Source organism: Manis pentadactyla, chromosome 13 (genome assembly GCF_030020395.1).
Source record: "Manis pentadactyla isolate mManPen7 chromosome 13, mManPen7.hap1, whole genome shotgun sequence".
Taxonomy (NCBI): domain Eukaryota; kingdom Metazoa; phylum Chordata; class Mammalia; order Pholidota; family Manidae; genus Manis; species Manis pentadactyla.
In genome coordinates this window covers 58590004-58615635 of record NC_080031.1, presented here as the reverse complement: position 1 = coordinate 58615635, position 25632 = coordinate 58590004, and the positions used below count along the sequence as shown (strand labels likewise).

Here is a 25632-nt window from a genome sequence, read left to right as displayed (position 1 = left end):
GCTGCCCTCCACCAGCCCCACCATCTCCTCCGACCTGCTCCCCCTGTGCTTCCTCTCAGGCCTTCTCCCCAGACATCTCTTGCACATCTAATCCCATCATGGCATGCTGATGCCTTCGATGAAAAACCCCATGCACTCTATGGGGTGAGAGCAGCAGAGAAGCAGGAAGGGACCTGGCTGAGTACAGGAAATTCTAACCTCAGTGAGCAGCCCACATAGAGACAGCGTGGACCACAGTACCCGGAAAAGGCTTGGAAAGTGGTTGGCAGGTACTGTGGAAGTGGGGTTAGCAATGGGACACTAAGAGGGTATTTCAGAAGGTCCAGGAAAGGTAAAGGTAGACCTCCCAGAACTGCAGCTCCACCCCAGAAGAGAGGCTTGGGCCCCTTCTTCACTCCTATTGGCCCATTATCTAGAAGAGCTGAAACCAAGTTTGTAGATTTGGGCCCAATACTGACAGATATGTTGGGATGAGGCACACGGAGGGTGTGGGTGAGGAGCCAGCTAAAGGCCAGTGGGTCTGCATTCTGCCTCTTGAGAACCCCGGCCCCACCCCCATACAGCCTGTAACACAGCAGCCAGGCTTCTATTCCACAGTCAAGAGGCCGGAAGAACCTTTGCTAGAGAAACTAAATGATTCTCAGAGAAAAGACCTGCAAGCAGAGCCCCCTGTGGCTCTCTGTTGCCCAGAGAAGAAGCTGTCATTCGACAATCCCAACCCATGCACTTCTCCCACTTGGTCTTCCAGTATTTCCATCTTAAATAGCATCAGATGACACAGGATCACCAGACGTTTGGGGAAAGCCTCACACATGAAGGGGACAGACCAAAGAACACTAAAAACGGAACTCAGGGGAGATAAAAACCATGCAGGCAGCAGTAAAAAACTTCAAAAAATCTTACCCTTGGAGAGATGATAGGGTATCCATACAATAAGAAAAAAATGCTATAAAAAGGACATTTTAAAGGTAAAGAGTTCCAGCTAACTGGTGCTTCAAAGAAAGAGAAAATAATGAACACAGTGAAGAGGGTATTCTGAAAGAAAGAATATAAATTTTCAAGAATTCCTTCCAGGCTGAAAGGCCCCAGTGCCCACCACGATTTAATGAAAAAAATGTCCACATCAAGGTGTATCATCATAAATCTCAGAATACATGAAATAAACATTTTTAAGAAGTTTCTGGAAATTTACAACCCAAACCAGGGCACCGGCAAAGGCTCAGTAATAAGAATGGTATCAGAAAGCTCAAACAGGTTCTGATGTTTCACTTACAACGTGGGGGCGACTGGTTTGCAACTCAGCATTCTATACCCAACCAAACCTTCAATCATACGACAGGGAAGAACAGTTTCAGACATCTGAGCCCTCAGAGAATTTACCTCCCCTGTCTGGGACAGCTATGGAGGATGTGTTCCACCAAAACAAAGGTGTAAACTGTATGTAATGGCAGAGGGGAAGGAGGTGGGAATCTACCACAAGGGAGAGGGAAGGAAATCCCCAGGAAAATGCTGGGGTGCGGTCCAGAATAACCCCTCCAGTGTAGACAGGAGCAGTGCTGAGGCCCCAAGGGACGGAGAGTTCTTGGAGTGACAGGCCTGGTGAAACTGCTAAGACATCTGGATGCACTGAGACCAAACCTAGACACCTGGCAGGAAGCTTAGACTTAAGTTAGCAGCAAGAACACAGAAAGTGACTCCCTCTTTGAAAGGCAAAACAACAAAGGCCAAAACTGAAACCAATAAAAGCCAACTGTTAACTGCAGGGGTAAAAAGTTCAAAGGAAAAGAAATACAGTCATGGTGTAAATATAAGGCTCGGCTGTGAAAAGCATTTACATGATCATGATGATGTTAAAATACAGCATCAATCGGATCCAAACTTAGTTACACTGTGATACTGGATGGAGGATGGGATCAGGAGAGGTGGTGGAGAGGGTCTGGGGTGGTGAAATAGAGCTCAGTCTGTACCTTATGCCCCAAACTGAAAAAAATCAGCTAACAGAGAGCTAATCATATTTCACTATATGGAGATAAACACCAAAGTATCAGCTAAAATAACCCAAAGAATTTGCTTCTGGGAGAGAAAGAGGGAGGAGGTAGAGATTCTGAGTATTAAAATAAATGTTTGACTCTTTATTAAATAAAAAACACATCAACCAACTTGTTCAATGAGTGCAGAGCAGTTATGTCCAAGATGATCCTGGTTTTGAAATGCACAAGTTAAAATGGACATGAGAATAGACATGTCCTGGTATTAGCGCAAGAGTCGTCAGCATACAGTTGGGAGGGAAACATCCAGCTGCTGTCACTGCCCCTCCAGGGACACTGCAGGGCTGGGGCCTTTCATTTCTTTTAATTTTTTGAATTATGTAAGGTAGAAAGGAGTGGTATTATGGGTGTTTTATTTTCCGAATTAAAATTCATGTTTAGTATGAAACCACTTACAATATGTAAAACTGGAAGTGTGTATCCATGTGTAGTAGTGTACACAGCAAAACAGACCGGAAAGGGCCCCAGAAAACCATTAACCCACTAAGGGGCGAACTAGCTCATCACCTCCTGGGGCCTGGCCTCTCACTATGCTTTTGCCACTCGTCTCACAATGAGCACGTGGTACTTCCATGAGCGAGAGCCCAGGAGTATGTGAACCGGAGGGAACTAGGCAAGGGGAGGGGATGGCAAGGCCCATGGGGTGGCAAACAGAATGGTAAAGTGGTCCACAGGGTCATGTGCTCAGGTCTTCCCAGGCTCCTAAACAAAGGAAACACTTTTCCGGCCTCTATCAGACAGCAGGCCTGGCCCAAGCGGCAGGGACCGCAGTGGCCCAGAGGCCTGCACATGTGCACTGCAGCTCTTACAGGTCCAGGACTGGGAGGCGGTGCTGCTCTCCCAGGTATCTCTGGGCCCAAGTAAGGCCAACCGTGACCCTTTACAAAAATACTAAGGCCTTAATTTGGCTACCCAGAAAACGAACTAAGATACGATATGAAGAAGAACTTCCAACATCAACATTCTCTGGAAGAGACATTCCAGAAGATGATCATCAAAAAACTTCAACAAAGATCCTGGTGCTGTTGCAGTTGTAGCTGCATTCATCCCACCAGTTCCTGGACTTGCCATTGGAATGAAGAAGGAGATATCTAAGCTGGCCTGTGCATACAGTAAAACAACAAATTTGACTGGATCTATACTGTTGGAACTCAACCAAGAATTAGGAGAAGTGCAAATTGTAGCGCTCCAAAATCTTACAACTACAGACTATTTACCGTTAAAAGAACATATGGGATGTGAACAGTTCCCAGGAATGTGTTGTTTTAATTTGTCTGATTTTTCTCAAACTATTCAAATTCAGTTAGACAATATCCATCATATCACTGATAAGTTTTCACAAATGCCTAGGGTGCCTAACTGGTTTTCTTGGTTTCACTGGATATGGCTGGTAATTGTAGGTCTGCTTTGGTTATGTAGCAGTATTCCTATTATGTTAATATGTGCACGCAATTTAATTAGTAATTTAAAACCTATACACGCTTATGTTACACTACAAGAAGATACATCAAAGAAATAATCAATCTTCCCATGTTTTCTTCCGTCTGCTACTTCTATAGCTTCTCTTCTTCCTTCATAATTACAACCCCTAAGTAGAATTCGTGCCTCATATCGAAATTACCGAGTATCATAATTCTTCCAAGTGGTAAAGATACCTCAAGACAAATGCTGGGCATAGAAGCCACAGGGCATAAATCTGTAAAAAAGTAAAAAGCTAACCTTTTCAAACAATATTGCTTCTCTCTCACTTGCCAACATTACATTTCCCTGTATGGCCCCGGAAGATGACTGGTTAGCCAGAGACGGGTAAGATTCCTCAAGGGAGGAACAACCTAAGACAGGCACAGTCGCAGGGGGGCCATCAGGTGAGAAATTGGGGATCAACAGAGGTGAGGCTTAGAACCTCACCCCCGTTTTGAGAGAGAAATTTTCTGCATCCGTGGATGTTTTGTTGCCCTTGTCTAGCTTGGATTAATACTTAGTCTATAGGCACATACCTAATCATCTACATTTGCCTTCTTACAGCACTAAACTATGTTTTCTACCTTTATCTTGCATCTACCTACCACTTCAGCATTTTATTAAAAAATAATAATAATAATAATAATAAGGGAGAAATGTGGGATTCACATATAAATCAAGTATAAAAATCAAACGAATAATCATAATTGACCTGATTGTTTATAGTTCATGATGCGTGATCAAAACCGAAAGTTTCTGTGATGACTGCCCTTGCACTGCTCACCATGTAAGAACTTATTCACTATGTAAGAAATTGTTCACCATGTAAAAACTTGTTCGTTATGCTTCAGAAGATTGGAGACTGTTGAGAATTAGGCATGGGGTTGATTAATGATTGTGCATTGAGTCCCCTATACAGAATTTTATTGTTGTTAACAACCATATGATCAATAAATATGAGAGATGCCCTCTCAAAAAAAAAAAATACTAAGGCTTAACATAACAAGGTCTAATAGTCTGAGAACTTATTCTAAAGCATAAATTCAGTAAAAAATATACTTAAGACATATTAAGAGTGCCTTAATTTATATAACAGACTGAAAATTTTAGGAAGAGAAATAGAATGGCAGGTTGGGAAATTAATTTTTAATTAAACAAACCGAATATGCCTATTTTAAAGCAAATTCATCAAGAGAATCTATATTATTTTAACCGAACACTTGGTGGCAGCAAAGACTGAGTTTTAAGTAATGGCACACTGATCAGGAGCCTGGTGTTTATCAGGGTGCCAGGCCCCCACCAGGCCCCAGGAGACCTGAGGCCCAGGTGTGGTGGACAGGTAAGGGCTCAGCCCCCTCTGGGTGGATGGGCCTCCATTTGGTGGCTGCAGTGGAACCAGTCTCTCTTGGCACCTACCAGATGCACCACATCTGTAAAAACTTGTTTTTTTCTATGTGAAGAGGCTTCACTGATCATGTCTTCCTGTCTTCCACCCCACACAGATTTTAGTTCAGAGAAATTACGACTTCTGATGTTGGACCTTAATGTCTAAAGATAGTTTGTCAACAGAACCAGCATGGTAGAAATTTAGGGAATGCTAAGGATGTTTCCAATAAAATTTTACCATCTCTGCCTGGAGTCTCACTCAACATTTTAGCTCTTAAGATTCTGTCATTATGCTCCGCTTACAGTGGTACAGTTAAAAAATACCAAAAACTCATAAACCAGCTTAGAGAAGCACATTACCTCCCTGGTTTTGAAATGTTATTTCCTGACAGTAGATGCAACACTTGTCCTTCAAATCCCAACCTTGCCCCAGGCAAAAGGGCCACCCTGAGCCGTTCCAGAAGCTCCCATCAAGGGGCCCGGGGTGCTGGGGTGGAAGAGCCGTACGACACACGGACAGATGTCTGGGCTACAACCTGTGTAAGAGGTCTCAAGCAGCGGTATTTTTACTACGTGGCCACTAACTTGCCCCCATCCCAAATCTAAACTCCTTGCTCATTAAAAATGGGATTTCAAATATGTCAAGATCATTAACAATAGGTGAACCTGGGTAACTAGTGTTTGGGAGTTCTTTGTCCTTGCAGTTTTTCTCAAAGTTTTAAGTTACTTCAAAAGTAAAAAAGAATTTTTTTTTAAAGAAGTATTCTTCTGCAGTATCACACTGAGCAGCTGGCTCATGCCTGCATCTCATGTGCCCAGAGAACCAGGTGCTCCACAGATGTCTTCTAATCTCAGTGATACCTGGAAACTCAACAGGATCCCATAGTTTATTTTCAACACTGAAAAACATGAATTCTTTTGTAACTGAAGGCTTCTGACAATGAAATGATTGTGATTTTAAAAATAAAATGAACATGGCATTAATACTTACTCTGTGAATTATACCAGCTGAATGCAGATGTTTTATACCACAGAGCATCTGGTAAAGAAGGTAGGACATTCTTTCATGGTCCAACTCCATGTGAATAACCTGACATAAGTTAGCATCCATTAATTCCATAACCAAATACCTGAGGAAAAAAAAGACCAGCTATGTATACATGAATATTATCTGAAATTCCTTTATGGTTATTAAACCAGAGTTTTTATGAAATAGGAAGAACTGGCCAAAGTAAGAGGAAAGCTTGTTTTCTCTAAAAATGTCTAAGGTGTCCTGAAATGCAGCAAATGTATAATGGACTTTGTCAAAGTTGAAAACAGTACGAACACCTGACAACACAGTGTCTTTCAAGTTAAAAACGAAACAATTTTCTACCATATAAACAATCTCAAGCATTCATATTCTCCTACATCTTAAATTTTTGGCTACTGGGTCAGTCTAGCAATATAAAAGCCATGCCATTATTTCTCTCATCTTAAAAAACTTTTAACCTCACTTCCCCCACCAGCTACTGCCCATTATTTTTGCCCCTTTGCAAGCGCCCCAGAGAGGTGTCTCTACTTGCCATCTCCATTTCTGTTTTTCCCCAGTCCCACTTTGATCAGGCGTTGGCCCCACCACTCTGCTGAAACTGCCCTCTGCAGGCCCCTGTGACTCTCATGTTGCTAAATCCCGTGGACGGTGCTTCAGCGCTGGCTGACCCTGCCTTTATCCTGCCCCCAGCTTCTCCCAGTAGGGGGCCATTGCTGGTCCGTGGCCTTCTCCTCGTTTCCCTAGTCTCAGTGATGGGCTCTGGTCCCTGGTCTCAAGGCTTCAAATACCATCTATAGATCCTCAACTCCCAAATTCACACCTCTGACCCAGACCTCTCTCCTGATCACCAGGCTGTCTAGCCACTTCCCTTCACAGACCCTCTGGGTGTCCTAGACTCTTCCCTCCCCAACCCGCTCTGCCTGGAGGCTTCCCCTCCTCAGTGGAGAGCACTTCCCTCCTTCAGGCGCTCAGGCCCAAATCAACCGTCTCTCAACTCTTCTCTAGCACCACACTCCTCTCTAGGGGCTCTACCTTCAGGACAGCCTCAGAGCCAGTCTCTCCCCTCCCCCTCACTGCTATCCCTCTGGTCTCAGTGGGACTGCCACAGTCTCTCACCTGAATCACCACGGTAGCCTCCTAACTGGTCTTCTCTGTTCCCATACCTTATAGTGCAGTTCCCAAGCCAGAAACCAAAGTTGTTCCTTTTTAATGTAAGTCAGGTAAGCTCAGTACTCTGCTGAAAGTCTTACTGACTTGCCTTTAAGTAAATGGAAGTCCTTCCAATGGCCTAGAGGCCCAGGGCACCCTCTCTGCTCCTGTCCTCTAGCCACGCTGACCCCTTTCTGTTCTTAGAACACACTGGGCATGCTCCCGCTCCTTTGCACAGCCTGTTCATTCCATCTCCCCAGATATCTGTAGGACAAACCCCATCACCTCCTCCAAGGTTTCCTTCCTATGGACCAATTCAGTGAGGTGTTTCCCCAATGACTCTACAAAAAATCACCACCTGCCATGTAGCCCCCAGCACTCCTCAGCCTGCTCAGGGCTCTACCTCCATACCTGCCCAATGTCACTTCCTCTTCTGATGCTGGATGGCCCTGTTCCCTGCCTTGCCTGCCAGCCAGCTCTAGCTGGGAGTATGGCTACCCACTGTGCTCAGTAACAAGAGGGGCTGTTGCCTGTTTTGGGGACTAGAGGATGTCAAGTACAGGAGAGCGTCCAAAACATGTTGGTCACCAAACATTTGTTGAATGAATGATGACAGAAGGAAAGTTAGGATGAAGTTGGGCATTATATTTCAATATGATAAATGCATATTTCATTTCATTGTTGATAAGTAAGATAATTCTATTTCAGATTTGGGAAACACAATATTTAATGACTTAACCATTTCAAATAATAACGGTGAACACCTGAACCCTACAATCCTAGCTTCAGGGGACTGGAGAAAAACATTTTATATTTCAGTAAAGCAATTCAGTGCCATTAATGGTCACTATCTGCTCTGAAGGAGTTACTTTCAGTCATCTTCAATCTGTTATGGAGATGATACCCATGTAGGCACAAACAGTTGGCTATTATTATCCATCTTCCTCAGTATTTCTCTTCCATGGAGAGAAGTGGCTAAGATAGCTCAAAAAATGTACTGCTGCCCACATTGCCTAAGCAAAAAGAGCAGCTACTTTCCTCTGTAAGTTTTCAGTCTTTGATGCATAGTATGTTACTGATAAAAATGGTACTTACACATCTTGAAATTCTTCTAGAGTTTTCTGTGGTGTAAACACATTTAACAAACTAATTATCTGAAAAGAGAAAATCAATTACACCTCAGAACATCAGATAACACGATTATAAAAATTAAGTTTAACATTAGAATGTGTTAAAACTGGAAAAAAATTGCAGTGGGGCTAGGTATTTATTATTCATGTTTTTGCTTTTACCAAAACATTCTATTACATAGAGTTTGAAAAAATTAAATGATTAGGATTCCTCTTTGGAAGTAAGATGCACTTTTAATCAAATCACTTTCAAGTGTGCCTAGTAACTTGTTTTTACAGAATTTTAACACATAACATCTTTCTGGCTCTGAATATAAAAAAGCAGAAATACATAAAAATAAATGGCTAACAGATATGCATAGAAGAAGTTCAGCCTCACAAAGGAAAAGAAGGTGCCATTTGTCATCTATCAGATGGGCAAAGTAAAACAAAAAATCAACAATATGTGGTGCTGGGGGATTTTGAAATAAAAGACATTCTCAGATACTCTTAATGAGATTGTAAAATGACTGTCTTCCTTGAGGTCAATTTGTTGGCATGTATTAAAACCAGAAGCGTGCACAGTCTGACTCAGCAATCTTGGCCAAGAAATTCACCCAGACAGGTGTGCAAAGGTACATGTATAAGGATGGTCACTGCAGCACTGTTTACAATAGCACAAAACTGGGAGCAATTTAAATACCCAGTATAGGGACGGGTTAAGTAAATTACTGTGAATCTGAACTATGCAGCTGTTTAAAAAATGGTTTATATCTATGTCTGTTAATATATATGAGATTGAGTAACATTCCATGTGGGACAAAAGCAGGATGCTGATAACATAGCTCATCTTGTTTATGTACGCAGTGTGTGCACATATGCATAGAATGCTCACCAAAATGTTAGTGATAGTGACCTGTAGGTGGTGGAATTCAAGGATTTTTGTTTTCTTTTTTAGACTTTGAATTTTAAAAAGTAATAACCATGTATTTTTTGTACCCTGAAAAAAATTTTTTTAAGTAAAATAAAGCATGCATTGGTGAAATTAAATACAAATACAGACCATAGACTCAAATGAATGAACTTCTCGTAGTTTCCTATTTAATGTCCCTACACTGGAAAGAGTCAGCACAAATGTTAAAACAAAGGGAATCATAGAGAATTGAATGTAATCTTAAATATTCATCCCCCTGCAACAAAAAAGAGGTCACACAGGGTATTTCCAGAGCCCCTACCAGACTTAACATTTTATGATTTTATAATATGGCAAGGTTATCAAAATTGTGCTCAAAATATACATAGAGATCAGCAGTAAGATACACAATGGGCCCTAGTACCTCATTTTCTAGAGATGCACTGTTTGTTTTCCCTTAAAATTTACCATGCTTTAACTTCCTTGGAGATGCCAGGGGCAGCTAGCTATCTTGAATATATCATCACCTAATAACATTTATTTAAAACTGAAATGTTCACTTTACAAGGTAAAAGGCTACTATGGAACAATGTTTTGTTAGGTTGATACTGTTGCCATTTTAAACAGAAACAGTGAAAATCAATGACAACAGGTTAACTGATGTCACTGTAGCTGTTAAGTGGCCCGAATTCCTATGGACCATGATGACTCTTGCTGACTTGTTTCCCCAGTGTTGACTAAGAATTTTATCAACAAAATAAAACTATGTGTATAGTTATTTTCATGGCTAGTTTAACCCTAAGTCTAAACGCAGTGTATCTCCAAAGACCCAGAAGATTATCACACTATTCACAACATTATACAGAGGAAACACAGAACTCACATTTTTATGATTGACACATTTTAAGAGGACGAGTTCACGATAAGCTCTCTTTGCATGAGTTTGATTCTGAAAAGGACGGCTTAGTTTCTTGACTGCAACATTTATTCCAAGAACTGTATCAAAAGCAGCACTATAATTAGGAAAGGTAATAAGCAATCCATTAGAATGGTTTTGGAAAATACAGCAATGCAGAATATACACTCAGTGCTTTATCTTTTAAAATGAGTAATAAGTAAGGAAAAATCTTTCTGCTTGTTTCCACCAAGGTACTTCTACACATGAAGGGCAAGGCAAGTTGGCTAGGCGAGCAGGATGGACTGGTTCTTTTGTGGAGGCACCGACATGGCTGTAGTCAGGACAGCATTCAGCAATCCTTCGCATGCTGCTCATTATATTAGTTGAGATTATTGTGTTCAGAACCAAGTAATTTAATACAGAGCACGTGAGGCCAGCCAAGAAGTGAAACTTCAGTTTAAATGTGCCAGTAAGTTGGAAAAAGTCACCGGTTATCACATAATAAAACATATTTTGGGGTATCACAGTGGAGGAAATTACCGGACTCTGAGAATAATGTAAGAAATTTAGGTTTTGATTGACTGTGTTTTTCCCAGATGAAAGAATCTAAAAAGAAAACAGAAGCCAAAATCTCAGCTTATGGAAAATCCTCAAGATACAAAATCCCTAACAGAAGCAATTGCTATTACGAAATTCTACTAGAAACACATTCTGATGCTGTGAGAGTAAGAATAAAATCTCACAGAGGTTGTGTTTCTAGCTTCTCCAGTTCTCAATTGAAATTTATGGTTCACTTTCCTCCAGAAAACAAAAAAAATCGAGCAGCCCGAGTGCATATTTTCGACTAGTTTCAAAGTAGTACTACTAGGACCGTTGGTGGTGGTGTGTCTTCTGACTACTGATCTGGGGCTAAAAGCTGCTAAGGACAACCTGAGAACTGAAGCACCATTTAACGGATTGTTTCTACTTACTTATCCTATTCAGTTTGTAACACTGTTTACATCTACACACTTTTATTGATTATCTTTTTTGCCAATGGACACTAACTTAATCCAATCTGCTTGTAAATTAAAGGCTGTTGCTGTAGCACTTGGTTAAGAATTATTAGAAATTGTGTATGTTACTTTGGAATTATTTTTTCTTTAATTTACATTATGTGGACATGTGTACACATATGTAAATGTACATGTCCACATGCAAATGTACCAATCATATGAATTATACAATGTTAATGATAAATCTACTTGTGAAACAAATCATTGACGTAGTTGTATGCAATTTTGTTTTGCACCTAGATGCAAATTTCTCAGTCTCAAGAATTTGCAAACAGACACACCTTGTTTGGTCTCAAAAGTTTTTTGTTCAAAATAAGCCAAATGGACCAATTCTGAGCATCTGAGCGGATGCATGCTCCCCCGTTCCTAGTTCCAACTCTGGGAGCAACTACCTTCGATTGTTCTTGGTTTGACTTCTTGTGGTCACTTCTCAACTCCAAAGAATATATTTAATCACTATTTCATCATTTATCAACTTTACTCCCCATTATGAAAACTGAGGATTAGGCACATACTTGAAACCCCAACTCTTCCAAGTTCTTTGTTCTCATGTTATTTTTAACTTTTGCCCTGGCTACCCTTTTAACTTTAAATACCATGCCTAAACTTCTGGTTGCATCAACCTTGCAAGGAACGTCTTGACCCCCGGGGAATGACAGATGAGACGATTATATGCCATCTCCTTTTTCTTCAGCTCTCTGCTCTATTCCCTTTCCCTCCAAACTTGTCTTAAATAGTCAAGCCTGATAACGCATCTGTTCTACCTATTTCTTCTTTAGAATGTATATGAACGTTGAAAATCAAGGCACAGATTTGTACGTATGTGTGCACACATGTAAATATTACTAATTGCAGAGCTGGGGTTACTTTTCATTTTCTAAAGATCCCATGACCCTTGCTGTCACTCTTAAGAGAATGAGATCATTTCCAGCATCAAGGTCAAATGCATTCTGTCTTCTTATAGTCCATCAATTGCTCAAACATCATGTCCTTTTAACTTTGTTTTATACTTAGGCCATGAACTTTTCTAGCTTTTCCACCACAAATTTTTTAAGAAACTTTTTTTCCTTTTTAAGAGAAGAAAGCTATCACCAGTACTTCCTGCCATGTCAGTTAACTCACATTAACTATTGTTTGGAATCTATCCCATTCTTGAGACATTTCTCGGAGTTTCCTTCCAGGCCGGCCGCATAGCAACTGCCCCGGGCTCTTGGCCTCCACTGCTTCCTGCCCTGCCTGGCCTGGTATTCTTTCTTGTTAGAGTACAGCCTTAAGGAATTTCCCCAGAAAAAGTGTGTTAGATAAGCGATCTTCCTCTACCCTCCTTGACAGGCAGTTGTCTCCTAAATTCAGAATCAGTTTTCTCTCACGACTTCACTGGTTTCCAGCATTGAGTGTTGTGGAGGCTGATGCTTGCCTGACTTTCATGACTTCGCTTCTGTTTTTGCTCCTTATCTCAATGATTGACCACAAAGAGCTGCGCTCGGTCAGCATCCCCAAAGGCCCCCCGACTTCCTACTCATCACTATCCTTTCTGTCTCCCAAAGATGAAAACTTTTATGATCACTCCCTTGCTTTTGTCAGCTAAACATGCATTTTCAAGCCTCCCCACTTGCCATTATCAGTTTTTGTCTCGTTTTTGAAATTGCCTCTGATGTCTTCCACTCAACATTGTTGGTGAGATTCACCTGTCGTTGTCAAGTGTAGCTGTGATTCACCCTGCACGACCGCTGTAATATTCCTTCATATGACTATACGATGTAGTGTCGATGGATTCAGTTTGCACGTGATGACAAGTAACATGGTCATGCATGTTTTCATACATGGCTCTGGGGCCCCTGTGCATGCATTTCTGATGAGCAGGTAGCTAAAGGTGGGACTGCGTTTATTTTATTTTAGCAGATGATGCCAAATTGTTTCTGAAGTGGTTCATTCTACCAATTTTTAAGCATTTGATTTTTTTGTATATTGACCCTGTGTCTTGCACTGGTGCAAAACATACTCATTGACAAAAGAAAGATGGGGGTAATGTAATCACGAGAGCCCTTCAGAAGCAGGGTTTGTTCTGCTGGTGGGAAGGGGGGTAAATGAGAGAGATGTGAACCCTGAGAAGGACTAGCCATGCCATCGCTGCCTTTAAGATGGAAGCAGAGAAGGGGTGTGGGAGCTTCTAGGAGCAGAGTGGTCCCAAAGCTCACAGAGAGCAAGGGAATAGGGGCCTCAGACCTATAGCTGCAAGGAACTGTGCTCTGCCAACAACTGGAAATATGCTTTGAAGGAGATTCTTTTCCAAAGCCTCCAGACAAGAGCCCATCTAGCCAACACCTTGATTTCAGCCTTATGAGATATTGGGCAGGGAACCCAAGCGCCCACCCAGCTTTCTGACTACAGAATTATGAGATAAGTGGCTGTTGCTTTAAACCACTAAGTTTATGGTAATCTGTCATGCAGCAGTAGAGAACTCACATCCTATTTTCCGTATTTTTCTGTCTTTCTGTCTCCCCAGGCTTCATTCAGCTATTTTCTTCCCTCGTTCAGATCACTAATTCTCTCCTCAGTCATAAGTAACACGCTATTAAACCCATCGACTGCCTTCATAATTTGATTATATCTTACAGTTCTAGAATTTCGTTTTTAAAATTTTTTCATTTTTCCAACAAAAATCTTTCATTTCACTTTTTATCACCCTAAACATAACATCATAGCTATTAAAAAATTTCAATCCAATAATGTCAATATTCCCTGTGGATCTTTCTTCTTCCTGTTTTTTTGTGCTGGATTTTATGCATGCAAAACTGTTCGCTATCTAGAAATAATTTAATATCCAGTGTGATGCTATCTTCCTCCAGGGAGAATTTACATTCACTTTTGCTTGGTACCCAGGGAACACTAGCAGTTTGGGTTCACTTCAGTTCAAGGTCAGCATACTGACTGTAGTCCCTGCATGGGCCTCTTTCCTTCTAATTCATTCTTACTCCTAGGACGCAGCCCTTAATTGGTCCCAATTTAAAGCAAAGGAAGTTCACTAGGCCCCTTTAGAGGTGCTAGACTCCAATCCCTGCTCTTGGCTCCACAGGTCAGTCAATAGTACTACTCAGTCTCTCAGCTGCTCACTCCAGAATTTTCAAAGCCCTCAAGGGAAAGACAGTGCCAAATCCGGGGCTCCCCTCACTAGGCTTCTGTCCTTCCCTGAAGCCTGGTCTAATGATATTTCACTCACCTACACCCTTCCTAGGAGCAAAGGCTCAGCATGGGGCTGGGGTGGGGCTGATGGGAGCCTACAAGCACAACAGTTTCATGGACACACGTCTGAGTAACACCCCTATTTCTAGCCACTGTGTCATCTTCATTTTCTGTATCTGTCATCTCTACACCCAGAGCCTCTTTGGGGTTCTGCTACACAGTTCTCTTCCTTGCAGCATCTCAGCTACTTACTCTCACTTCCTCTGCTGTTTTATCTGCACCAAGTTTCCAAACACTTCTTATATTTCAGAAATGGTTTAAAAGCTTTCATTTATGCCCTCCTGTTCTCTTTGGGTGTTTGATCCACCATATTAGATCAGAAGATCCACACCATTTGTTTTAGAGGTGAAGTTATTAAGGCCCATAAAAACATATGAAATAAAGATCAGAGCAGAAATAAATAAAATCAAGAAGAATAAAACAATAGAATCAATGAAACCAGGAGCTGGTTCTTCAAGACAATAAACAAAATAGATAAACCCCTAGCCAGACTTAGCAAGAAAAAAAGAGAGTCTACACACATAAACAGAATCAGAAACGAGAAAGGAAAAATCACTAGGGGCGTCATGGAAATACAAACAATTATTAGAGAATATTATGAAAAATTATATACTAACAAATTGGAAAACCTAGAAGAAACAGACAACTTTCTAGAAAAATACAACCTTTCAAGACTTATCCAGGAAGAAACAGAAGATCTGAACAGACCAATTACCAGCAACGAAATTGAACTGGTAATCAAAAAACTACCCAAGAACAACACCCCTGGACCAGATGGCTTCACTGCTGAATTTTATCAAACACTTATTGAAGACCTAATACCCATCCTCCTTAAAGTTTTATAAAAAGTAGAAGAGGAGGGAATATTTCCAAACTCATTCTATGAAGCCAGCCTCACTCTAATACCAAAACTAGGCAAAGACACCACAAAAAAAGAAAATTACAGACCAATATCCCTGATGAACATAGAAGCAAAAATACTTAACAAAATACTAATGAACAGAATTCAAAAATACATCAAAAAGATCATCCATCATGATCAAGTAGGACTTATTCCAGGGATGCAAGGATGGTACAATAATTGAAAATCCATCAACATCATATACCACATCAACAAAAAGAAGGACAAAAATAACATGATCATCTCAACAGATGCTGAAAAGGCATTCGACAAAATTCAACATCTATTCATCATAAAAATTCTTAACAAAATGGGTATAGAGGGCAAGTACCTCAACATAATAAAGGCCATAAGGACAAACCCACAACCAACATCATACTTAAGAGCAAAAAGCTGAAAGCTTTTCCTCTAAGACTGGGAAGAAGACAAGTATGCCCACTCTCACCACTTTTATTCAGCATAGTACTGGACATCCTAGCCATAGCAATCAGACAATACAAAGAAATAAAAGGCATCCAGATTGGTAAGGAAGAAGTTAAACTGTCACTGTTTGCAGATGACATGATATTGTAAATAAAAACCCCTAAAGAATTCACCCCCAAACTACTAGAACTAATAACTGAATTCATCAAAGTTGCAGGATACAAACTTAATACATAGAAGAGATAAAGAAGATGTGGTACATATACACAATGGAATATTATTCAGTCATAAGAAGAAAACAAATCCTACCATTTGCAACAACATGGATGGAGCTAGAGGGTATTATGCTCAGTGAAATAAGCCAGGCAGAGAAAGAGAAGTATTAAATAATTTCATTCACTTGTGGAGCATAAGAACAAAGCAAAAACTGAAGGAACAAAACAGCAGCAGACTCACAGAACCCAAAAATGAACTAACAGTTACCAAAGGGAAAGGGAATGGGGAGGATGGGTGGGAAGGGGGGGTAAGGGGGAAAAAGGGGCATTACGATTAGCGTACATAATGTAGTGGGGGGCACAGGGAGGGCTGTACAACACAGGGAAGACAAGTAGTGATTCTATAGCACCTTACTATGCTGATGGACAGTGACTGTAATGGGGTTTGTGGTGGGGACTTGATCATGGGGGGAGTCTAGTAACCATAACATTGTTTATGTAATTGTAGATTAATGACAAAAAAAAAAAAGAATGGACTAACAGTTGCCAAAGGGAAAGGGACTGGAGGGGAGGGAGGGTGGGAAGGGATGGAGAAGGGGAAAAAGGGGCATTACTATTAGCACACATAATGTAGCAGAGGCAGGGGCACGGGGAAGGCAATATAGCACAGAGAAGACAAGTAGTGATTCTATAGCATCTTACTACACTCATGGACAATGACTGCAATGGGGTATGTGGGGACTTGATAACGGGGGGAATCTAGTAACTACAATGTTGCTCATGTAATTGTATATTAGTGATACCAAAATTAAAAAAAATTAATATATAGAAAACTGTTGCATTCCTATATACTAACAAAGAACTAGTAGAAAGAGAAATCAAGGAAAACACCTCCATTTACAATTGCATCAAAAAGAATAAAATACCTAGGAATAAACCTAACCAAGAAGGTGAAATACCTGTACTCTGAAAACTATGACACTGATGAAAGAAACTGAAGAAGGAACAAATGAATGGAAATCTAACCCAGGCTCTTGGATAGGAAGAATTAATATTGTCAAAATGGCCATTCTGCCTAAAGCAATCTACAGATTCAATGCAATCCCTATCAAAATACCAATAGTATTCTTAAATGAACTAGAACAAATAGTTCTAAACTTCAAAAGGAACCACAAAAAACATGAACAGCCAAAGCAATCCTGAGAAGAACAAAGCTGGAGGGATTGCGCTCCCTGACTTCAAGCTCTACTACAAAGCCACAGTAATCAAGACAATTAGGTACTGGCACAAGAACAGACCCATAGATCAATAGAACAGAAATAGAGTGCCCAGATATAAACCCAAGCATATATGGTCAATTAATATATGATAAAGGAGCCATGGTCATACAAGGGGAAATGACAGCCTCTTCAACAACTGGTATTGGCAAAACTGGACAGCTTCATGAGAGAATGAAACTGGATTACTGTCTAACTCCATAGACAAAAACTATGACACTGATGAAAGAAACTGAAGAAGGAACAAATGAATGGAAATCTAACCCAGGCTCTTGGATAGGAAGAATTAATATTGTCAAAATGGCCATTCTGCCTAAAGCAATCTATAGATTCAATGCAATCCCTATCAAAATACCAATAGTATTCTTAAATGAACTAGAACAAATAGTTCTAAACTTCAAAAGGAACCACAAAAAACATGAACAGCCAAAGCAATCCTGAGAAGAACAAAGCTGGAGGGATTGTGCTCCCCGACTTCAAGCTTTACTACAAAGCCACAGTAATCAAGACAATTAGGTACTGGCACAAGAACAGACCCATAGATCAATAGAACAGAAATAGAGTGCCCAGATATAAACCCAAGCATATATGGTTAATTAATATATGATAAAGGAGCCATGGCCATACAAGGGGAAATGACAGCCTCTTCAACAACTTGTATTGGCAAAACTGGACAGCTTCATGAGAGAATGAAACTGGATTACTGTCTAACTCCATAGACAAAAGTAAACTCGAAATGGCTCAAAGACCTGAATTTAAGTCATGAAACCATAAAACTTAGAAGAAACCATAGGTAAAAATCTCTTGAATATAAACATGATCAATTTTTTTCTGAACACATCTCGTTGGGCAAGGGAAACAAAAGCAAAAATGAACAAATGGGATTATATCAAGCTACAAAGCTTCTGTACAGCAAAGGATACCTCAGCAGAACAAAAAGGCATCCTACAGTATGGGAGAATATATTCGTAAATGACATATCCAATAAGGGGTTAACATCCAAAATATATAAAGAGCTTACATGCCTCAACACCCAAAAAGCAAATAACCCAATTAAAAAATGGACAGAGTATCTGAACAGACATGTCTCCAGAGAATGGATTCACGTGGACAACAGGCACATCAAAAGATGTTCCACATTGCTAATTATCAGGAAAATGCAAATTAAAACCACAATGTGATATCACCTCACAGTAGGTAGGATGACCAAGAAACAAAAAACAAGGAACAACAAATGCTGGAAGGATGCAGAGAAAGGGGAACCCTCTTATACTATTGGTGGGAATGTAAATTAGTTCATCCATTGTGGAAAGCAATACGGAGGTTCCTCAAATAACTAAAAATAGAAATACCATTTGACCCAGGAATTCCACCTCTAGGAATTTACCCAAAGAGAACAAGATCCCTGATTCAAAAAAACATATGCAACCTTATATTTATTGCAGCACTATTTACAATAGCCAAGATATGGAAGGAACCTAAGTGTCCATCAGTAGATGAATGTATAAAAAGTGGTACATATACACAATGGAATATTATTTAGCCATAAGAAGAAAACAAATCCTACCATTTGCCACAAAATGTATGGAGCTAGAGGGTATTATGCTCAGTTAAATAAGCCAGGCGGAGAAAGACAAGTACCAAATGATTTCATTCATTTGTGGAGTATAACAACAAACCAAGACTGAAGGAACAAAACAGCAGCAGACTCACAGATTCCAATAAGGGACTAGCGGTTACCAAAAGGGTTGGGGAGGGTAGGTGGGAAGTGAGGGAGAAGGGGTTAAGGGGCACTATAATTCAATCACAATAAAGGTAGGTCACGGGGAAGGCAGTACAGCACAGAGAAGATAAGTAATGACTCTATAGTATCTTACTATGCTGATGGACAGTGACTGCAATGGGGTGTAGGGGGGGACTTGACAATATGGGTGAATGTTGAAACCACAATGTTGCTCATATGAAACCTTCATAAGATTGTATATCAATGATACCTCAATAAAAAAAATTCATTCATTAAAAAAAAAACCCCACAGTGATTTGCCAAGCACAAAGAACTATGAGGTTCAGAACTGGACTTAGAATTCAGTTCTCTGAATCACAGCCTTCCTGTGCCTTACACCATGTATCTTCTTTATTAAAGGAATTTTGTTGTGGACATTATGTTTTTGTTCATTTATATGGACAGAAAATAAAACAGTGTAAGAACAAGCTAACATTCAGTCTTATACAGAATTAGAAGAAGTAAAAAGGAGTAAGAGCTACACCACCCATTTCACTTAAGGTTGTAATGGTCACTTCTTGGTATTGCCAGATCTAATATTAAGCACTTTTAAAAAAGTTAAACACTTCATAGAACTGTTTCATAAAACAAATAATCTTTACTTGCAATTTTAAAAGAAAGAAAAGCTGAATATGTATGAAAGAAAAGTACACATTTTCCCCGTTAGAGCTTCAAAATCTTGTAATTATTTCATTTTACTATTTTACTTAGTTGATATCTATGAACAGTTCAAAATGAACATTTTAAAACTTCCTTTCTAATTAATTTTGCTAACATTTTAAACAAAAAACAAACACACAGGAACCAATCAAACACTACTGTAAAAACAATTTAGAATTAGGAGTCAGAATATTTTATTCTGATCCCAGCTCATCCATTTAATCCTGTACCCACTACCTGCACCCTGCTTACCTGCACACCTGTTCCTATGTCTTCATAGAGCTCTGGTTTAGATAGATGCTAAGTGTTACAAGCCATGCACTATTGCTACTATGACATTTTATTTCTCAAAAATGTAAACACACACATGCCCCCTGTATTAGTTTCCTATGGCTGCTGTAAAAAGTAACCACAAATACACTCACTGGTATAAAACACAAATTTATTACCTTATAGTTCTGCGGGGAGTGTATATGTGTTTATCTGTCAATCAGGCATTTTGGTTCAATCAGAAAGAATGCTCTATTCCAAGTGTGAGCTGAGATTATCAGGAGACATTTCATAGACTAAATAAGTCTTGAAAGACCAAGGACGGTGATGGTGTCTGGACAGACCAAGGGGTTTCAGAGGGGAATCCAGCCAAGAGGTGCAGCTGGGACAAAAGTGATGGCAGTGAGAAAGAACCACTGGAGGGAACAAGTCGTCTGGAAGTTAGGGCTTGGTGGTGGGGATACTGAAGCCACCTTCTAGTTTACTTTTTTTCAAAACAGTTTTTATTGAGGTGAGATTCACTAAACATAAAATTAATCATTCTAAATTTAACAATTCAGTGTCATATAGTACATTCACAATGTTGTGCAATCACTACCTCGATGTAATTCCCAAAGATTTTCATTACCCCAAAGGCAATTCCATACCCATTAAGCACTTGCTCCCTATTCCCTCTCCCCCTGGGCCTGTTAACCACCAATCTGGGACTGTCTCTATGGATTTAACTACTCTGGACAGTCCACACAAATGGACTACATACTGCCTTTCTTGCCTGGCCTCTTTCACTCAGCATGTGGTCTTAAGGATCACTCATATTATAGCCCATATCAGAACTTCATACCTTTTTGTGATGTTCCCCGTATGTGTATAACACAGCACATCCCTCATCCATGGATGGGTATTGGGCTGGTTTTACCATAGGCTATTGCAAATAGCACTGCCACAAACATTTGTGTTCAAGTCTTTTTGAACATCTGTTTTTAGTTCTTTGGGGTATGTATTTATCTAGGAGTGTTTAGTGGGTCACGTGGTAACTCTGTGTTTCACTTGTTGAGCAACCATCAAACTGTTTCCCACAAGTGGCTGCACCATTTCACGTTCTCAGCAGCAATGTACGGGGGTTCTAATTTCTTCACATCTTTACCAACAGTTGTTATTTTCCATCTTGTTCATTGTGGCCATCCTAGTAGGTGTGAAGTGTATCTCACTGTGGTTTTTATTTGCATTTCTCAAATGACTAATGATGAGCATTTTTCATGTGCTTATTGGCCATTTAAATTTTCTTTGGTGAAATGTCTATTTAAGACTTTGCCTGTTTTTTTCTAAAACTGGGTTGTTTTTCTTATTATTAAGTTTTAAGAGTTCTTTATATATTCTGGATACTAAACTCTTAACAGTTACGTGCTTTAGAAATATTCTCCCATTTTGTGGGTTGTTTTCTCACTCTCTTGATGCACAAAGTTTTTATTTTTGATGAAGCCCAACTTTTTCTTTTGCTATTCCCACTTTTGGTGCCATTTCTAAAAATCTAAAGTCATGAGGCTTTCCTCCTACGTTTTCTTCTAGGAGTTTTATGGTTTTAGCTCTTATATTTAGGTCATTGATCCATTCTGAGTTAACTTTTTCTAAGATGTGAGGTAAGGGTCCAACTTCATTCTTTTGCATGTGGCTATCCAGCTACCCCATTTGTGAAAGAGAATGTTTTTTCCCTTCTGAATAGTCTTGGCACCCCTTTTGAAAATCAACTGGCCAGAACATATGGGTTTATTTCTGGACTCAGTTTTTAAAATTCTTTAAAAATCAGAACTTTCTATCCCATAATTTCACCACTGCTTTTACCAGAGTTGGTTTAGCTTATAATGGCATACTAGGAACTTTAATTCCAAAATGAGAACTTTTTAAATAAAAAATACACATCCATAACAAATGACTTCATTATGAGACACTTCTATATAAGATAAAGATGAGAAGTAGTATATGAAACCAAAACCAATCTCAGCAAAATGGTATGTTGTAAAGCAGCATGCCTGCCATTTTACTATTATTTACCATGCAATCATGAAGCCATTCATTTTAATTGTCTACCCTTTATAAGGCCTGTCTTACAAATAATTATGAACTTCTAGTCAGCCTCTTAATGTGGTGATTACATTTAGTGTCCTTGATACCAGTCTTGCCAAGGTACCTGTGTCCAAGTACCACCCAATTCCAAAAGAGATGGATTATAAATCGAAAGAATGCCTTAATATTTAGAAATTTTTATTAATATCAAAGTGTCCTAATTTAAAGCGTCCTTTGATTTTAACACTTCTGTCAGCACCCCGGATTTGCTCTAATATAGTGAGTTACTGTTCAGAAGTTAAGATCACCACTATTTTAGACACAAGCTGGGAATTCCTTCCAAACAGTCCCTTCTCCTACGCTGGTTTTTCTGGGAAGCTCTGAACCTCAGTCTCCTCTTAGCTCCCGGGGCCTCCAACTACCAAGCCCGCAGAAAACAACTGACTTCTCTGATCACACGTCTACAACACAGGAACTGGGAAGGTTCTCCAAACTAAACATCTCTAACGAAAACATAAACTCTGCTACCAGAACATCCAAGAGTTCCTTTTGTCTTGAGTTCCCTCTGCCTACAAGCAGTAAACACTGGATGTTCAGTGTCACCACAGTTTCTGTTAGAGGCAAAGACAATCTTGTTTTCACTGACTGAAAAAAGGAATAAAAGTTTTGTCCGGAAAACTAGGTGATAAAAAGACTGGGAAGTGCTGATAACTGTAGTCTGGAAAATGCATGAAAAGCTACCTTTCGCCGGCCCGTGATCGTGGGAGCTGACTGCCTTACCATTAAGAGACTAAGGTTCAGGGTCAGACCAAAGGTTCTGACATTCTGGGCTGGACACATGGTTGAGGTGAGACACCAAGGGAGAGACAGCCAGCCCGACCCTTACACAGCAGCCCTTCCTGGCTAATCCTTGGGGTGATAACACCACTGTCCGGCCGCACCCCACAAAGAGTAAGGCGCTGCAGTGAGGCCACCGAGAAAGAACTGGAGTGACTGGGAACAAGAGGGGAGGGGCAGGGTGGCCAGGATGAAGAAATGAGTGAAACTCCAAAGTTCTATTACAACTCACTGTCACACCTATCACTCTAAGATCACAATGACAGGGGAATGGAAAAGAAAATAAAAAGAAAAAAGAAAGAAAGGAAAAAAACATGAAAAACTACCTACTTACACTTATGTAGCATTCTAAGAATTTGGGTTTGTATCATACAATCTGACTACATAAACTAGAGTGACTGGTTGATTCAGTTTAGCTCATAAACCTATAGCCAGGAAGAGGATTTTTATCATCAGTGTTTCTAAATTCTGGCAACATAGTTTTATTACACCAAAAACTCAAACCACACTTGTGGAACAGACCATACTTACCAAACAATTCCCTGGGCTCCAGAGCCAATCGGTTTCAACTGCTGGTAACGTTTCAGGACAGTGAAAGTTGAGTCTGCCACTTGCACACTGTAAAACTGACTGTCACATTTGCTGTCACTCATGATGTAGTGTCATACAGTGTCCTGAAGAGCTGGTACCGTCGTCAGAGTCCTTAGGAATGAACAGAATGGACACGCATTCTTACTGAAATTACACACGCACAGCTCACTTAACAGTGCCTCAAGTTCATTGCTAGGTAAGACAGATGGCTGTTAAGCTGACACACTCAGTTTGATCAACTCCTGAACTTGGTCATCATGCAGAACATGCAAAGATATTTGAGTGGTGCGAGGCCATTAGGAAAGGAGCACAGTGAGGCCCTGCACGACCACACTTTTAGGGACTGGATTAGAAAACAACCACCTCTGGAGAAAAGAACTCACACATTGTCACTAGACATGACAGGACTACGGCACTGTGTGCTTCCTGGGGGGCTGGCCCCCGCCCGGCTGACTAGGCCAGAGATGGAGGTGCTCGAGGTGCTTCAAAGTGATCTTGTCTACAATTCCTACAGAAAACAAATGGACCAGTCTTCTACTAAATGCATAAACCCAGGTTACAGTGATGAGCCAGAAGGCAAGTCCTAGGCCAACGTAATTATAAAAGAGGACGGTGAAGAACAACAGGGTGTCAGGTCTGGTGATGTGGGCGTGTGCCGAGCGCATCCCTGGACTTGTGAGAGCGGTCCCAGACAGCCGCAGAGAGAAGTGCCATGGATTCAGGATGGGAGGGCAGCTGGCCGCCTGGGAGTGGCCTCGTGGTGGTTTATGTGGCAGCCTGAGATTCCTGCTCTGAAGAGCCCACATGATTTCATACAGAAAACAAGCACAGATATCGGTAGGCAGCTACGTTTACCTGCTTTCCTGGCTCTTGTCTGACAAATGTTTATTTGAAAGTCAGTAAGCTATTTATTTTGGCCTTTTGTTTTAATTAAAAAGCAATAATAAAATTGTAGAGGTAAATATTTTACATGGTTTAAAAACACAGAACTTAAATTTTACTCTACAGCTCCAGGAAATTCCTACCTGCTTGTTTTACCATCTAATATTTAATGTCTACCCATTCAGTCTTTTAAAAAAAGAGTGATGATTTGTATTTTAATGCAGTGATATTTAGGACTTTCCATTAAATATGGAAATAAGCTAATTAATAACAAACCTAAACAAAGAATCTAAATCAAATGAATGGTTTCTCCACCTGACCATTACTTCATGATTTTTTACCGTGCTCAGGGCAGTGGAAAAGGCACAGCTGTTTGAACCACGGGCCATGCTGCCTAAGAGCCACTGCACACCGGCTTGGGGGTGCCTCCGGGAGGCCGGCACTGTTCATGACAACTTGCAGTGGAATCAGCAGTCCCATGTTACACTCTGAGCTGAATGGCCTGGCCAAGCCAAGCTGCTGTAAGGAGGGAGCCCTAAGCTCCAGAAGGCCAGGATAAGATTCTCGCTGCTGGCGGCATCCCAGACACCCAGGATGGGAGGCCAGTGGGCGTTCAGTAAACCTTGCTGAGCTGACCCACAATGCAGCATGCTGCTCAATTGTACTGACATCTGATGGAATATCCTCTTCTATAAAGATGAGTATTTTATAGTTTTTATGGGGTTGGGATAATGCAACTCAATATTTACAAGATGCCTTGTACAAGAGTGTTAAGTAATGCAGGAGATAACGGTGAGATTTGCTGGGCGCCAACTCAAAGCAGCCTGTAAGCCACCAGCTGGGCAAGCAGCACCCATTTTGGGGAATGAGTCCTTCACCTACGCTGCATGGCACCATTGGCGAGGGCAGAGGTAAAAGGTAAACAAAGTCAAAAGGCAAAAGAGATGTTACCACTGGCAGGTGAGCAGAAGGCAAGGAGAGCTTCCCAAAGAAGGCGGCAGCTGCCCTGGACAGCATTGCCAGAGGCAGACAGTAGAGGCACAGAGCTCGAGCTGACTGCCCTCAGCTCAGCCTGGCTCAGGGTGCAAACAGAGAATCAGACACCGGCCTGGGGAAAAGGCAGGTAGCCGCTATAAGCTGCATAGTTATACACCCACAAGGCTGGTGGCTCACAGGACTCCCCGGGCCACTGGGAGGGAGGCCTGTGCCTGGGCAGCCAGCCTGCCTGCACTCGGCGAGCTCACAGACACTGTGGGTACCCTCAGGAAGACCCGACGCAGGGAGAGCCCAAAACCTTAGGGATGGGAAGGCTGTGGGTGTGGGGAGGGGAAGGAGTGGGTGTGGACTGGCAGAGGTGCTTTCTGGGAGGACAGGTCATTTGTGATTTAGTTTTGCCCGGCAGTGGGGGAAACAAGCTGGAGAGAGAAAACGAGGTCA

At 40.9% G+C, this 25632-nt stretch overlaps 1 protein-coding gene across 4 annotated transcripts in view; it reads right to left on the bottom strand.

Moving 5' to 3' along the window:
* Window positions 1-25632, bottom strand: part of MAPK9 (mitogen-activated protein kinase 9) — a 51485-nt gene that overhangs the window by 13600 nt on the left and 12253 nt on the right. For 3 of the 4 annotated variants that reach the window (XM_057491172.1, XM_036917834.2, XM_036917830.2), the window contains exons 2-5: window positions 23254-23424; window positions 9983-10112; window positions 8173-8231; window positions 5887-6025 (exon numbers count right to left, since the gene is read on the bottom strand). In XM_057491172.1, the coding sequence (XP_057347155.1) occupies window positions 5887-6025; window positions 8173-8231; window positions 9983-10112; window positions 23254-23375 (450 nt within the window). In that variant the 5' untranslated portion in view covers window positions 23376-23424. Of the gene's footprint in view, window positions 1-5886; window positions 6026-8172; window positions 8232-9982; window positions 10113-23253; window positions 23425-25146; window positions 25297-25632 lie in introns of those variants that run through there. The other variant, XM_057491173.1, reaches the window with a different exon arrangement.